This window comes from Serpula lacrymans (genome assembly GCF_000218685.1).
Source record: "Serpula lacrymans var. lacrymans S7.9 unplaced genomic scaffold SERLAscaffold_10, whole genome shotgun sequence".
Lineage (NCBI taxonomy): Eukaryota > Fungi > Basidiomycota > Agaricomycetes > Boletales > Serpulaceae > Serpula > Serpula lacrymans.
This window is the reverse complement of record NW_006763299.1, coordinates 1,634,938-1,648,029: the sequence shown is the minus strand read 5'-3', so window position 1 is coordinate 1,648,029 and position 13,092 is coordinate 1,634,938. Positions and strand designations below refer to the sequence as shown.

The 13,092-nt window shown below is 47.7% G+C and overlaps 6 protein-coding genes across 6 annotated transcripts; 1 reads left to right on the top strand and 5 right to left on the bottom strand.

Moving 5' to 3' along the window:
• Positions 1 to 271: 271 nt before the first annotated feature.
• SERLADRAFT_473611 (uncharacterized protein) lies at positions 272 to 1,917 on the bottom strand (the record flags this gene model as incomplete). Its single annotated transcript, XM_007321064.1, has 7 exons — positions 272 to 385; positions 438 to 583; positions 633 to 705; positions 754 to 900; positions 951 to 1,230; positions 1,286 to 1,605; positions 1,659 to 1,917. Coding segments are annotated over 7 exons (1,215 nt in total), but the record flags the coding sequence as incomplete, so codon positions are not given.
• A 3,187-nt stretch (positions 1,918 to 5,104) lies between these two features.
• Positions 5,105 to 5,410, bottom strand: SERLADRAFT_440604 (uncharacterized protein; the record flags this gene model as incomplete). Its single annotated transcript, XM_007321063.1, has 1 exon — positions 5,105 to 5,410. One exon carries the CDS (start codon positions 5,408 to 5,410, stop codon positions 5,105 to 5,107), a length of 306 nt encoding a protein of 101 aa, XP_007321125.1.
• A 374-nt stretch (positions 5,411 to 5,784) lies between these two features.
• SERLADRAFT_473609 (uncharacterized protein) lies at positions 5,785 to 7,208 on the bottom strand (the record flags this gene model as incomplete). Its single annotated transcript, XM_007321062.1, has 2 exons — positions 5,785 to 6,150; positions 6,209 to 7,208. 2 exons carry the CDS (start codon positions 7,100 to 7,102, stop codon positions 6,127 to 6,129), a joined length of 918 nt encoding a protein of 305 aa, XP_007321124.1.
• A 389-nt stretch (positions 7,209 to 7,597) lies between these two features.
• On the bottom strand, positions 7,598 to 8,515 carry SERLADRAFT_440602 (uncharacterized protein; the record flags this gene model as incomplete). The annotated part of the gene is made up of 1 exon (XM_007321061.1): positions 7,598 to 8,515. One exon carries the CDS (start codon positions 8,513 to 8,515, stop codon positions 7,598 to 7,600), a length of 918 nt encoding a protein of 305 aa, XP_007321123.1.
• Positions 8,516 to 9,664: 1,149 nt separating this feature from the next.
• SERLADRAFT_410039 (uncharacterized protein) lies at positions 9,665 to 10,600 on the bottom strand (the record flags this gene model as incomplete). The annotated part of the gene is made up of 4 exons (XM_007321060.1): positions 9,665 to 9,968; positions 10,021 to 10,333; positions 10,392 to 10,490; positions 10,543 to 10,600. The coding sequence occupies 4 exons, from the start codon at positions 10,598 to 10,600 to the stop codon at positions 9,665 to 9,667; spliced, it is 774 nt and encodes a 257-aa protein (XP_007321122.1).
• Positions 10,601 to 10,745: 145 nt separating this feature from the next.
• Positions 10,746 to 12,986, top strand: SERLADRAFT_473602 (uncharacterized protein; the record flags this gene model as incomplete). Its single annotated transcript, XM_007321059.1, has 6 exons — positions 10,746 to 11,061; positions 11,121 to 11,537; positions 11,611 to 11,631; positions 11,702 to 12,084; positions 12,140 to 12,603; positions 12,663 to 12,986. The coding sequence occupies 6 exons, from the start codon at positions 10,938 to 10,940 to the stop codon at positions 12,748 to 12,750; spliced, it is 1,497 nt and encodes a 498-aa protein (XP_007321121.1).
• Positions 12,987 to 13,092: the final 106 nt, after the last annotated feature.

The following is a 13,092-nucleotide window of genomic DNA, read 5'->3' as shown; positions in this document are numbered from 1 at the left end:
GCTCGGTATCAAGCTGTTCGTTCAGGAGACGAATGTGGGTCTGAGTTTGTCTCTTCGCCCTTTCAGCCTTGGAAGCGTCCTCCTTTGATTTTTCTTGTACCTTTTCCTTCTCAGTGCGGAGGAGCTTCAGGTCTCGACCAAAAGCTTCGGCATCCCTTCTGACACGTTTGAGGTCTGCCTGAAGTGCGGCTACTGTTCTGTCGATGTTGCTTTTCTCAGCAGCAATGCGAGCCTTCTCCGCCTCTGTCCTTTGAAGCTCGTCGGCCTGGTTGGCCAAAGTACGTCGCAGATCTTCAATCTCAAGTAGGCGGAGATCTAGCTGGTGACGACGATTGTCGTGTGATGTCTGGGAAAGAGCATAATCTTCCCGAAGTTTGTTACCACGCTGCATCCACTCAACATCGCGTAATAGCCAAATGCACTTGTAGGACACTTACCTCTGAAACGTCTGAGAATTTCCGCTGCAGATCTTTGTAGTTAGTAGCTAGCAATGATCGTTCTTGCCGTAACTGGTCTATTGTTTCGACATTTTCTGTAACTTTGACCTCGAGGAGTCTAGCCTTCTGCTCAACGTTGGCGTTCGCTGGATGGGGTGAGGATTCGTTTAAGGAGCGAGATCTTATACTACTCACTGCGAAGTTCATTTTCCAACTCGTGATTTTCCAGTTTGACTTTCTGCAGTTGTCGCTTTACATCGTTCATGTCCTATAAATCCTGTGAGTAGTCAAACTGAAACATTCAATGTACACTTGCCTCTTCGGTCCTTTGTAGCTGGTGAACAATATCTTCCCGCTCTCGTTGGACGCGATTCTGCTCGGTGGACATTTGTCTCAGTCCGGTCCTTTCAGCTGTAAGTTCGCCTTCAAGATCCGCGATCGCTTGCTTAGCTTGGTCTAGTTCCTATAAAGTATTGTCAAGAGCTGGGATAAAATAAAAATAAGAACTCGTACCCCTTGTATGCCGACTCGCGCCTTCTCGCCAGCCTTTTCTATGGCTGCTACCCTCTTTACCTCATCCTTTGCATCACGCACTTGAGCATTTAGTCGGTTTGCGGCATCTTGAAGCACAGCATTTTCACCAAGCAGTTGTGACTTTTCCTCTTTCCATTGCTTCTTCATGGCACTGAGTTGCGCATTGACAGATTGAAGATCTGAGCGCAAAGCATCACTCGTTTTTGTAGGAGGTGTCGGAGGATTGGATGGAAGGTAGCTGTGCGATATTTCTGCGGAGCTGAATGGACAAGGGGGTCAGCAGATATATTGGGTAGCAAATTTACGATTCATACCTTTCATCCGCAAAAATATTCAAGCCTGACAGGTCAAATTTCACGAGACATTTTTGGCATCTGAGCCTCTCCAGTCGCTGAAGGCGCCTTTCTTCTCGTCTTGTCAGCTGCGCGATCTCTTCTTCAAGAACCAAGATCTTTGAGCGCGCATCCTCAAGGTCCTGCGTTAATCCAACGACCCCTAAGCCAGCATCTTCGAGTTTGTCCAGTTTATCGTCAATACTGTCATTGGCTCGGTCCAGCTCACGCTGCAGGCGAGATATTTCTGTTAGAAGGGGAGAAACGGAGGGCTCAGCAGTCGTATTGTTGAGCCATGAAAGCTATGGATGTAAGTCAGTCCTTGTTTACTGCCTGATCCATCAAATAAACTTACGTCTCTAAGTGGCCCTCCAGGTGTCTTGGGAGCCTTCATTGACATAGACAGAACCTGTCGATGTATAGGAGAAATCCCCGTGATGTTGAAGACCTTGCTTGGAGTAGACATATCTGTAACCGTCACCCTAAGCATTTTGACCCGTTCGAGCAAATCCTCCTTCTCTCTTTCTAATATTTCGATTTTAGTATCTTTAGCCTTCTCAATAGCTTTACGTGCGGGAGATTGTTGAAGAACAGTATTTAGCCTGGAAATTTCCTTGTTGGCTTCGTCCAGCTCTCCTTCCAATGCTTCAATTTCGGCGAGTACTTCCGGTGAGTGTTGGGCGGATCGACTGTAACTTAGACTAGCTGTGTCACGTTCTCTCTCCCTCTCGCGTTCAAGAACGGTGAGCTTTGATCGGAGATCCGCTAGAACTTCCTCGTCCGACTGCATTTTTGTTTCTGCTGCCTCGAGTGCGTCCTCCATTTGCCTTACCAGCTCGGTTGCCCGTTCAGCATCTTTTTCCAGCTCGCGTTTTTCCAGTTCGCGTAGCTCATTCACTTCGGCGTGCATATCCTCTTCAAACTTCTGAGCGGCCTCTCGTGTTTCCTGCAACTCCCTTTCAAGATCATCAATCCTCTGGTCTGAGCCCATAACCTCGTCCTCAAGCTCCTTGATCTGGCTGTTTGCATTCCTCAGATCCCCCATGAGCTTACTGACCCTTTCGTTTGCCTCCCTCAGCGCTCCGCCTAGTTCTTTCCCGCTCTCCAGCGTGGCTTCTGCCTTCTCAGCCCTATCCAGGGCCTCATCTCTCTGATCCCGAATTTCCTCCACCATCCTCTCTATGTCCTTGATACTATCCTCTTTAGCCTTCTCAGCATTTTTAGCCTTCACTTCCGCCTCTCCAAGTTTTCGCTCCAATCCCCCCACAATACCTTCCACCCCCCTTTCCACCTCTCCCATTCTCTCCCGCCATCTCTCCTTATCTCTTAACCTTTCCATCCTCTCGTCCTCCAAAGCCTTCTCCGCCTCGTCCTTTTCCACCGCTGACCTTTCCACCTCTTCCTTCAGCTGATCGATCATTTCCTCGAGTTCTCTCCTCTCTTCGGCCCATCCTTCGGCACCGACATCCTCCTCTACGTCTCCCAATGCACTGCCAGCGCTAATCCTCCTGCTCTTAAATGCAGCACTCGCACTCGTGAAAGCACCTATGCTTGATCTTCTCCCACCTTCCCCTTCCTCGCCTTTGTCTCCCTCCAACTTCTTCAGGCGTTGCACGAGCACTTCATTTTCTTCCTGCAGCCTCCTATTCAGCCCATGCAAATACGTGTTCAACTTATTTGCATTAAACCGCCCGACGCCCCCTCTGTTACCCAGTCCCATGACGGGATCAAAAGAAGTGTTCGCGCGCATATGGGTCGTCAAATCATGAGACGAGGCCGTAGAAATGAACGACGCGCGCTCTCCACCCGAATCGTAGGGAGAAGCTAGCTGTACTGGCATCTCGCCCTCTCCAGACGCAGATGCGGAATCAGATGCTTCCGTATCAACGACGTAGGTCTGAGCAAGAGGATGAGACATCCTGCCTTTCGTTGGTCTTGGCGTAGCACCTGCAAAGGCTGTTCTCAGCCCCGCACCAGGCGTCGTAGTGGTTTCATCCCGAGACTCATCCACCCCAATGCCGCTAGTACGCCTGTGAGGATGTGGGGTGGGGAACTTCATCCGCGGTCGTGCTGTGGAGTTAATAACGGAGAGTAGGAAAGACTTTCTCCTCGTACGAGGGGTAACAGGGTCTTCTTGGTCATCGGATTCTTGCTCCTCGTCTTGCTCCACGAGGTCTGGCGGAGGAGGAGGTACGTTAAACCGAGGACGGGGACGTGGAGGGATTGCAGGAGTCGGAGTAAATGCTGTAGAAGCCCCTGGAGAAGAAAAGGCTGCTGAAAGTGCAGGAGACCGATTCATAACAGTTATATTGTTCGAGGTCTCATATGGGGAATGGTTGGGGTCGGAGGAAGCTGAAGAGAAAGTGGGCTCTCGCTCATCGACATGCTCAGAACTAGCGATGTCCTGTGTATATTGATTATCCTCATAATCCGATTGTCTTTCGGGCTCGCTTTCCTGTTGATCATAAGGCTGGGGCGGGGATTCTTCTTCTGAAGACAACTGCTCTTGACTGGCGTAGAATTGGTCAGCTATGTCTTCCTCTGGTGGCTGGATCACAACGCTAGGTGGATGTTGGACCACAGGAGATGCGGTCACTGAACGAGGGAGAGGTATTGTTAATCCTGGTATAGGCGATGAGGGACTAGACCTAGGCAGTGGTATTGATCTTGTGCTATGTGGTGTAGAATTAGCTGGTGACGACACAGGCGAGGGAGTTGTACGGGATAGCGAAGGAGTGCGGGTGCGAGACAGAGGTCTACGGATCGCAACATTGCGGTATTTGTCGATTGGAGACGGCTGCGATCTAGTTTTGGGCACGAGCTAAAATAGAATATAGTGACTACGCACCTGGGGCTCTGCACGGAGTGATATCGAGTAATCATACTTCCTGTTGGGGGTTGGCTGCATGTCGGGCATTTCAGGAGGAAAAGGTGAACTCGATCGACTGATGGATTCAAGGGCGTCTGTTAATGAGAGATCGTCTACACCATTGTTATCTTCTTCGGGCGGAAGATAGGACTCTGGAACGCTGTTTTTACTCATGCCTAAGTCTTCTTCTGATGTATCTTGACCACCGACACCTGGAAGCGAAGGAATTGCGCTAACATCGAAACTTTCGTAGCGGTCCCTGCCAATTACCCTAGATGCTGAAGAGAGGGAAGATTTTGCAGAAACGGAGCGTGATGCAATGGAGCTAGCAAAGCGAGCGGTACTTGAGTTATTAGAGGGCAAACGAATGGTTGTGGTTGCTGTATGAGAAGACGCAGCTGCAGGAGTTGAATGGACGGGCACTAGAACGTCGTCTGAAGCATGCTCAGACTCGGATTCGGTGATGGCAGAATCGTCGAAAGCAGGCAAGGATGGCAAAGAGGGTAGGTCATGATCATCCACAGCTTGTATGCGTCTCCAAACCCTCGAAGGTGTCTCCAGCAACGCCATTCTGAACCTCGCTCAAAGAAAAAGACAAGTATTGTGTGTCTGCACGCGAGGCGCGTCACGTTTCACTACCAGGTCACGCCACCGCGTTATAATATTGTGGTTAGGGTTTACATTACCAATGTGTGACCGCAAACACCTCTATGCCAGTTCAAAAACAACTGTGTACCCTTTTAACCTCATAGTGAACGTGTCGAACGTAAGTCCCCACTCCAGATATAAAAGCCGTGTTATAAAGTACTCTATAGTCTTGGTCATGATGATGTGCATGCCCTACCTCCGGAATCCCAATGTCGATCTTCTCTGCTAATGAATGTTTGAACTTCACCACTCACACTGGGCTCCGAGTCTGCAGTTCTCGTCTTCTAAAGGCTACCAGCAAGGTCCTCGTACCTGCGATGATAGTCTTGCAGTCGCTGGCGATCGCCTCCCGTCATGTTTTCTGGTTCCAGGTACCAACCATTTGACTGGTTCTTGAAGCGTATTCCAGCCTTTGAGCAATCACCCTCAGCTTGTACTGCTTTACGAGAGCATAGATCCTGAAAGGCTCCGCTTCGACGAATGACTTCAGATTCCCGCATAGGTGTCTTTCTATGCTCGTACTCCTCTGCAACGCCGAATATCACCTTCCAATTTTCGAAGGTGTTCTCTCCTTCTGCAGGATGACACATGTCTAGAAAACCTGCCAGGTCTACACTCCTCTTCGTCAATTAATTATGGGTGGACCATCCTTAGTGTCATCACAATCTGATGGTTTTGGTTCACAGGATTGAGGTAGCGTCAACATGATCTCGAATACGGGGGATGCCAGCGGTAATCAAAATTTGTGAAATCTGACGTCGAGGTCATCCACCGAGCGAAGGATTACATCCGCTCTAGGACCATCAAATGGATGTGTCGCATCAGGCATATGCGCAAACTCCCATTGTGAAGCAACCAACAGGTGGAGAGAGAAATGTAAGTCGCCGAGTGCCCGCTAAACTGTATTATTTTTTTTGACATGACTCCTTTATCCTTGCTTATACAAATACAACCCAAGTATCTCAAATCGTTCTGGATTGTTACTAAAGCTAAAGTGCACTACAAATTCACGGTATTGCGCATATACGCCGATAATATAATAACAACTCATCGAAGATACAAATACAATGCAAGGTTTCAACGAACATAACCTCCAACTTCCGCTCATCAGTACTGATATATCCCCTATCGTGATATGAAGACTATAGATATAGCAATGCTCCTCAAAACAACATACAAAAACCTATGCGTCCATGGCCTGTGGTATGATATAAATACCTGACTATAGTACAAGTCCCTCGAGTCCGAGTCCGTCGAATTCAACTTTAAGTTATCAACGGATTGTGCCAGCCACATTGTTTCCCTCCTAGAACTTTACTTCTAGTTCAATCTGTGCCAGTTACATCAACACATGAAGCTGTGAGTTAAACCAAAAAAAAAACGCTTGCCTGCGATATGATATTGTCAACTGGCTCGGCAAATTCCTTGACGAAGTCCGCCATGTTTCGATAAGCCCTATCCCGACAATTTGTGCAGCTCCCGGCTTTTTTGACCATCGCATCGATCCAATCTTGGTTCAACAAAGTTTCAGCGCATGGTCGAGCGCGTAGAGCCTCGATAACGCTGTCCTGGTATTCCTTCAAAGGCAACCGCGAGATTCCCTTTTTCCTACAAGCTTTGCAATCGAGTTGCGGTAGAGGGTATTTGGACCAGAGATTGATGAGCTGTGGTACGGCTTGGCCGCACTTTGCGTGGTATTTGACTAGTCTGTGGTAGTCTCCCCCAGAAATACAGTCGAGCTCTGCCACATAAGACGGCTCCGAGATAGCATAACGCAGCATATATCTTGCAGCCACTCTGGTCTCGACCTCCGACCTGTATCGACATGTGATTGCGAATACCCGCATGGGTTCTGGCTCCAGAAAGTGGGGGGAAATAATCATCTTTACAACAAATTTCCCTACTCTCTTCATATCATATTTGTCCGCCGCATCCAGCACAGCCATGACAATGTCCAAATTGTCCAGCGCAGGAACATCAGTGTCGTACACTGGTGAGCAAAACATCAAGAGCTTCTCCATTACTCTGCTTGATTCCGAGACAGGGATGATAGGGAGACCGTACTTTGTCTGGTCACTTGCTAACTCAGTGGGTTGAGGAAGTGCAAACATATTCATGAAGAAGGGTGAGGCAAGGGATAGCAAGAATTTGTAATAACGGAAGTCGACGTTGTCACAGGTGCGTAGTATCATGTCTGCGTCTGGTCTGTCGAAAGGGGCTGCGGCGTCCATAGCTTTGTCTTCAACGTCTGCTTCGAGCATCGTGCATTCGGAGTCTGACATATTCTGAGTTATACAGTGACTTTGGTGGGCTGTCGACTTTCGTTCACTTTGCTTTGGTTGGCTTGCTGATAAGCAGTTACCTGGGCGGGTATGAGGCTGACCATCCGGTGCCACGGCAACTTACAAAGTGTCGAATCGTATCAAGGCTTCCTAATTTGGAACTTCCTCATCCGTTTCGCTCGGGCTGTCTCTCCCATGGCAACTTCCGGCTAAAGCTGATAACATACCTCCTAACCGCATTGATCAGGATCTATAAATCCAACCTTTACTGTACAAGTTTATGCCCTTGCGCTATCGCCACTAAAATACCCAACGTGATTGCGAGTGATATATCTCTTCGCTCTGCTACTATCGCTGACAGCCTGGCATCGTGATCTCCCACCCACAGCATGAAAATGCATTCATTTCTTCTTTGACCGTACTGGATTACTTAGATCTTGATATCCAATACAACCTGTCAGAAAAGCCGCGAATATTCAACCGACATGTTACTTTTCAAGATGGATGGAAACATCCACTCACTTCGGTTATTGTTTTCTCGATCTCGTCTGCAAATCTCGTCGTAAATTCCATCATCTGTGTATAAGCTCTCCGCCTGCACGCAGGGCACTCATTGGCACGTTCCAAGGCTTTCGTCAATGGTTCAGATACCACTTGACCACATGGCCTCTCTTGTAATGCCGTTGTACTCTCCTCCATGTACTCTGCCCACCACTCCCGCGCATATGTGCTGTGTAGTAGGTATCTGACGTCGCATTTGCTACGACACTGGCAACAGCTCGTCCACCATTCGTAGAACTGGTGAGTCTCCGAGCGCTTTATCCATTCTAAACTCGTCGTTAAGTACCGAATAGCTGCGCTAGATTTTTTACGATACTCCGCGAGCTTAAGCCGGTCTTGCGGTGGAATGTATCGTAGCTCGGGGCTGTCTAGTGGAAATGGTGATTTGTGCAACGTATACCTTGCAGCAATCCTGGCTTCTCGTTCGAGACGATACCGATAGGCGATTGCGAACACTCGAAGGGGCTCCTTCTCCAGAAGATGACGAGAAATGAGCGCTTCGCTGGCTTTCTTCTCGATCCCATCCATCGAATACTTTATGGCTGCCTCCAACAAATTCTCTATATCCGTCAAATTATCCAGTCTTGGGCTTCCAACGGAAGGCACTGGATAACAGAATCTCAACATCATGTCAATTGTCCGACTTCCCTCTGTCATTGGTATCACTTCTAGACCGTCATAGGTCTCGTAGTCGGGTATTTCTGTGAGAGGTCGCGGAAGATCAAACATGGCGTCAAAGAATGGCGAGGCAAGAGCGAGCAGACATCTAAATACACGAAAATACACGTTGTCAGATGAGCGGATGACTATGTCTGCTTTGGCGGTGTTGAATGGTGCTCGTGCGGTGTGCATGATGGGAAGTGTTTTTCTCTCGAGGACCTTAGGTGGGATGAGTTCTTTATTGTCAGGTTATTCTGAGATATATGTATCTCGACGAGGCATCCATCAAACATTCAACAGCATCGAAGATTTCGAACCTCGGGACCTGTTCCATTGTATTGGAACGCGTCCGACGGGAAAATACCATTCAATTTTTGATGTACCCGAGGACTACTCCCTTGCGGTCCCCCTAAATCCTTGGAATGGCGTGCGCTTGTTACAGCGTGTGCCTAGCGTGGTAGCGACCTCGGGTGCTTCTAAAACCATGAAGCCTATTTTGATCATTTTTCTTCTTAAGCAGATCAGGTTTCCCATCTATGCCTCGTAAATCTTCTTTAACTCTCAAAGACCTAATACAATATCAAGGGTGGGTCAGTCAACTCTTTCCAAGGCAACCGGAATAATCAGGCCACTTTACGGACGCATCGCGGCTAAGTACTGTAGACGTCGTCTCTGGCTTCGAGCGAAATAACAAAGAACACAGTAATAATTCACACCGTGTGGTTTCTCTCGCCGTGAAGCTCCCTTCTCGGTGTTCCTGATTGACTGATTGACGGTTTTGTGGAGTATGATCTGTCGAGCAATGGGGTATGGGAAACAGCAATGTTCTGATAAGATTATCGGATAAATGTCATAGCATGCTATTTTCCCACCCGGAACATTCCCAGATCACTGCTGTGAACGAATATGTAATACACAACGAGACCTCGAGGACAAGCTTCTATTGAATATTGATTTGCAGCCAAGTTCTCAGTGTCAAGCGTCGTATTCTCAGGATGAAATTAGTCCCGATATTCTGACCCGTACTTGGACAAAGCTTGGACCGTTCTTGGACCGCCTTTCGTGACGACTATATGCCCAGCCTACAAATACATGATTGATATCAAAATATGAACCGTGCTAGTCATCATTAAACTGTATTGCGATTTGAAAGCTTGTGAGATAAAATACTGGCTAATCACAAGTTACCAGTATCCGATGAGAATATAATGTAATGGTGTTTGAAAGAGTGCAAGGTTAACTGTTGGTACAGCTCAGACTGGTCAGTGACATAAAGATAAGGAACGCCATGTAGGAAAACGAGTAAGCGATGGAATCCAGTACCTGTCCTTGATTTGATTGCTATGAATGTTCGGTATCGCTGCCACTCATATGAACGTCCGTGCGTCTGATGGTGCGCAATTTTTTCCTGAATATGGGAGGAGGGTCAAGCATATTATTGTCTGCCAAGTGGGAAGGAAGCCAAAGCCTAGATTTAGGAAGTGGGCGCTTGGGTCGAGAAGACGTTGAGGATTTAAGGGGTTCAAGGAAGTTTCGGGCAGGAAGACGTTGCGAAGGTGCTTCCGCTGACTCGGGTTTCTGACGACTAGTAGAAGCGACGGACATCATAGAGGTGCTCGCGTTACTCGCATTTACACAATCATCCCTAGGCAACCATTCAGATGTGCGACTCTAGGGATCCATACAACCGTACTTACCGTGGTTCAGTTCGATATTTCTTTTTCATGAGCGTATACTTCTTCTGTAGTTCTTCGAGCTGTCTCTGAGCCTCCCCGGCTCTCATTCTGGCTTCTTTTTCACCTTGTGCGTGCTTGTCTGCAGAAGCCATGTATGCCTCGCATTTTTCCATTAGCAAATCTTTGTCCTTTTGCAACGACTTGACACGCCCGTTGAGTATGGCGACATCTTTTTTCAGACGGGATTGCGATGGGATATCAATAAACAGTTTTCGAACACTGGGAAGTAGGAAATCATGATATTTTGGTGGCACGAGAGCAAGATTTTGAGAGACTGGTTGAGGGATAAGTTCGCATTAGATGGTAAAGCAAACAAGACGGAGCAAACTGACCAACATAGAATTTTGACCGGCAGGTGGGACAAGCGGCCTTCATCGCATCTGGGCTGGCATTGACGTGTGCTATCAGGCAGCTTTCACAGTGTACATGGCCTGCCACACGCACATAAAACGCACGACTTTGAGAAGATCACAAAGGGCTTACCACACGGTATAGAAACGGGTGATTTCAGCTGGTCTAAACAGATACCACACTCAGCCATTAAGTGCAATTAGTGTCGGGTGAATGTTTTCGTTGAGTCGCGTTGCACTTGGAAAAGAACGTATATTGATACACGTGACCGCGTTGGTGAAACAAAGCCAAATAAGGACCCCCAAGCTGTGGCAACTGGACAGCATGTGTGCGGCAGTGTCAGTGACGGACACTGAACTGACACCGTGCCTTCAGTAGTCTTAGTCTCGGACGCGTGGTGGCCACACCAATTGGACCAGTACAAGGCCAATACGGATACTGGATTAACAATTATACACCATCTTTCGGAACAATACCCAGCTAACTCAGTGCAATATCATCTCAAATAACCCAAACAGCGTTCTTGAATGCCAAATAGCATCTCTTTGGGTTCACCTTTTTTGTCTTCTCGCCCATTATCAAGACCATCGTCGCGCACTTCGGTTCAGTCTGCGCGGGCGATCAGTCCTTCCGTCCCCATAGATGATTCAGGTGTGCTTATCTCGTTATATCCCTTGTTATTGCCTCTAAAGGCCGCCTTTTTGTGTTAGTGGCCGTTCGAAACCAGGTATCCTCGTTGAAACATTCTATTAGACAGAAGCAAGCCCAGTTACATACCCTAGAAAACGTTATCTTGCGCGGACCTCGACCACTTCCTCCTGGTTTTATGTCTTCTCCCCCTCATTCACCTGTAGAGGTTTTGGACATAAGCTCTCCTCCAAGCTATTGCTCTTCCCGTCCTCCAAGCTATGACTCTTCTCCAAAAGTAAAGAGGCGGTCAAGCTTTGACGTTCTCCACGGACTTGCGGGCCCGGAATCAAGTTTACCGCTCCCGAGACGAGATGGTAATGGGATAGCATCAATGAAGCAAGACGGCATTCGCGAAGGAATTCCAATGGATTTTGGTCCTAGTTCATCAACGCCAACTGCTTATAAGCGAATATCGAGCCCAACGCGGACTCTTAGTCGTACGTTTGCCGTTTTTGACTCTGCAAATCTCGCTACCCACAAAACGTCTAGCTCATGCAGTCAATGATGTAGGCATACCTAAGGCTTCAGTCGGTCAGTCGAACATCATACTATCTTATTTTGAAATTTTCTTTTCTCATTCACTGTGGTCGAATTACTATAGGCAATGCTCGGGCATTGGCCGATGAAGGTTCAACTCCTCGCCGCCGGTCACCTTCAGTTCCTCCGATAGATGCCAACGCAGCCAATTCTTCTTCTTCAACACTGAGTCCTTCGACACCATCTCTTCAACCTCCTGCTTCGCCAAACCGACGTATTTCTTTGACACCTGGGGGCACTACAAGAGTTCTGGCTGACCTACAGACAGGTGTTAGCAATGCGAAACATGCTCTTGAGAACACCAAAGGGCAACTAAGGGTGTCTCAAAGAACAGTCGCTCAGTTGACTAGACAAACAGAAGATTTAAAGGAAAGTCGAGAGCGCCTGAGACTTGAGAATGAAGGGCTAAATAATGTCGTTGCTCGAAAAGAGCGGCTTCTTCAAGAGGTGATTATCCCCATCCGTCATATTGTTGCATCGAGTTTATCAACCAATATGTTAGTTACTCGAACGGGCCCGTAAAGCTGAAGCAGAGGCTGCTACCCTCAAATCTCAGCTCAAATCAGAAACGGCTACCTCGAAAAAATCTTTACGAGAGATGGAAACAGCTCTTGCAGAATCTAGTGCTTTATCTCAGAAATGTGAACGAGAGTATATCACACTCCGAGATAGCTTGAAATCTATGACAGAAAGCTGGAAAACAGATACAGGTCGACTACGGGAAGAGATGCGGAAAAGAGAGGAGAAATCAAGGAAGGAGATGGAAAGCGTTGGCAAAAAATACAAACTATTGCTGGAGGAAGTGAAAGCCGCGGAGACTGACCGAGAAACTATTAAAAGCCTTCGCTCCGAGGATGACACAGTAAGGAAACAGATCGAGGACAGTTTTCGTCAGGAAATTGGTCAGCTCAAGCAACAAGTGGAGAGCTTTTCACAAAAAAGTGAAAAATCAAATCGGACTGCGGAGTATGTTCTATTCTATTTGCCTGACTAGTTCATTGCTGATGTTCTCGTGAACATTGTAGTCACTTGTCGGGTGAACTGGCACGCCTCCGAAGGCTCATGCAGACCGCTGATCAGTCTGCTCCACCACCATCAGTCGATGGGACATAGGGGACACGCATCGCTTTCATTCATAATCACGCACTTGCCATTTGAATTTGGATCCATGAAATCATAGGTTCTAAGGACAGTATTCATATCTAAGTCGATGACTACAAAAACCTTTCTATCGCTCATTTAACTTGCACATTTATTTTCGCACCTTTCATTTGCCCTGCTAGCAGTTCTGTCGTATACCCGTGTCGCTCCTGATAATAAGCAAATGTATTTATGTTACCGCTACCATCTACGCCCAGCATCATGAACTTTCATCATAATGGTAATTTCTGAGTGGCCGCCATGACCTTTTGGCTTTTGCGGCGTTCGGGCATACCTTCGGGGACGAAGCCGGCT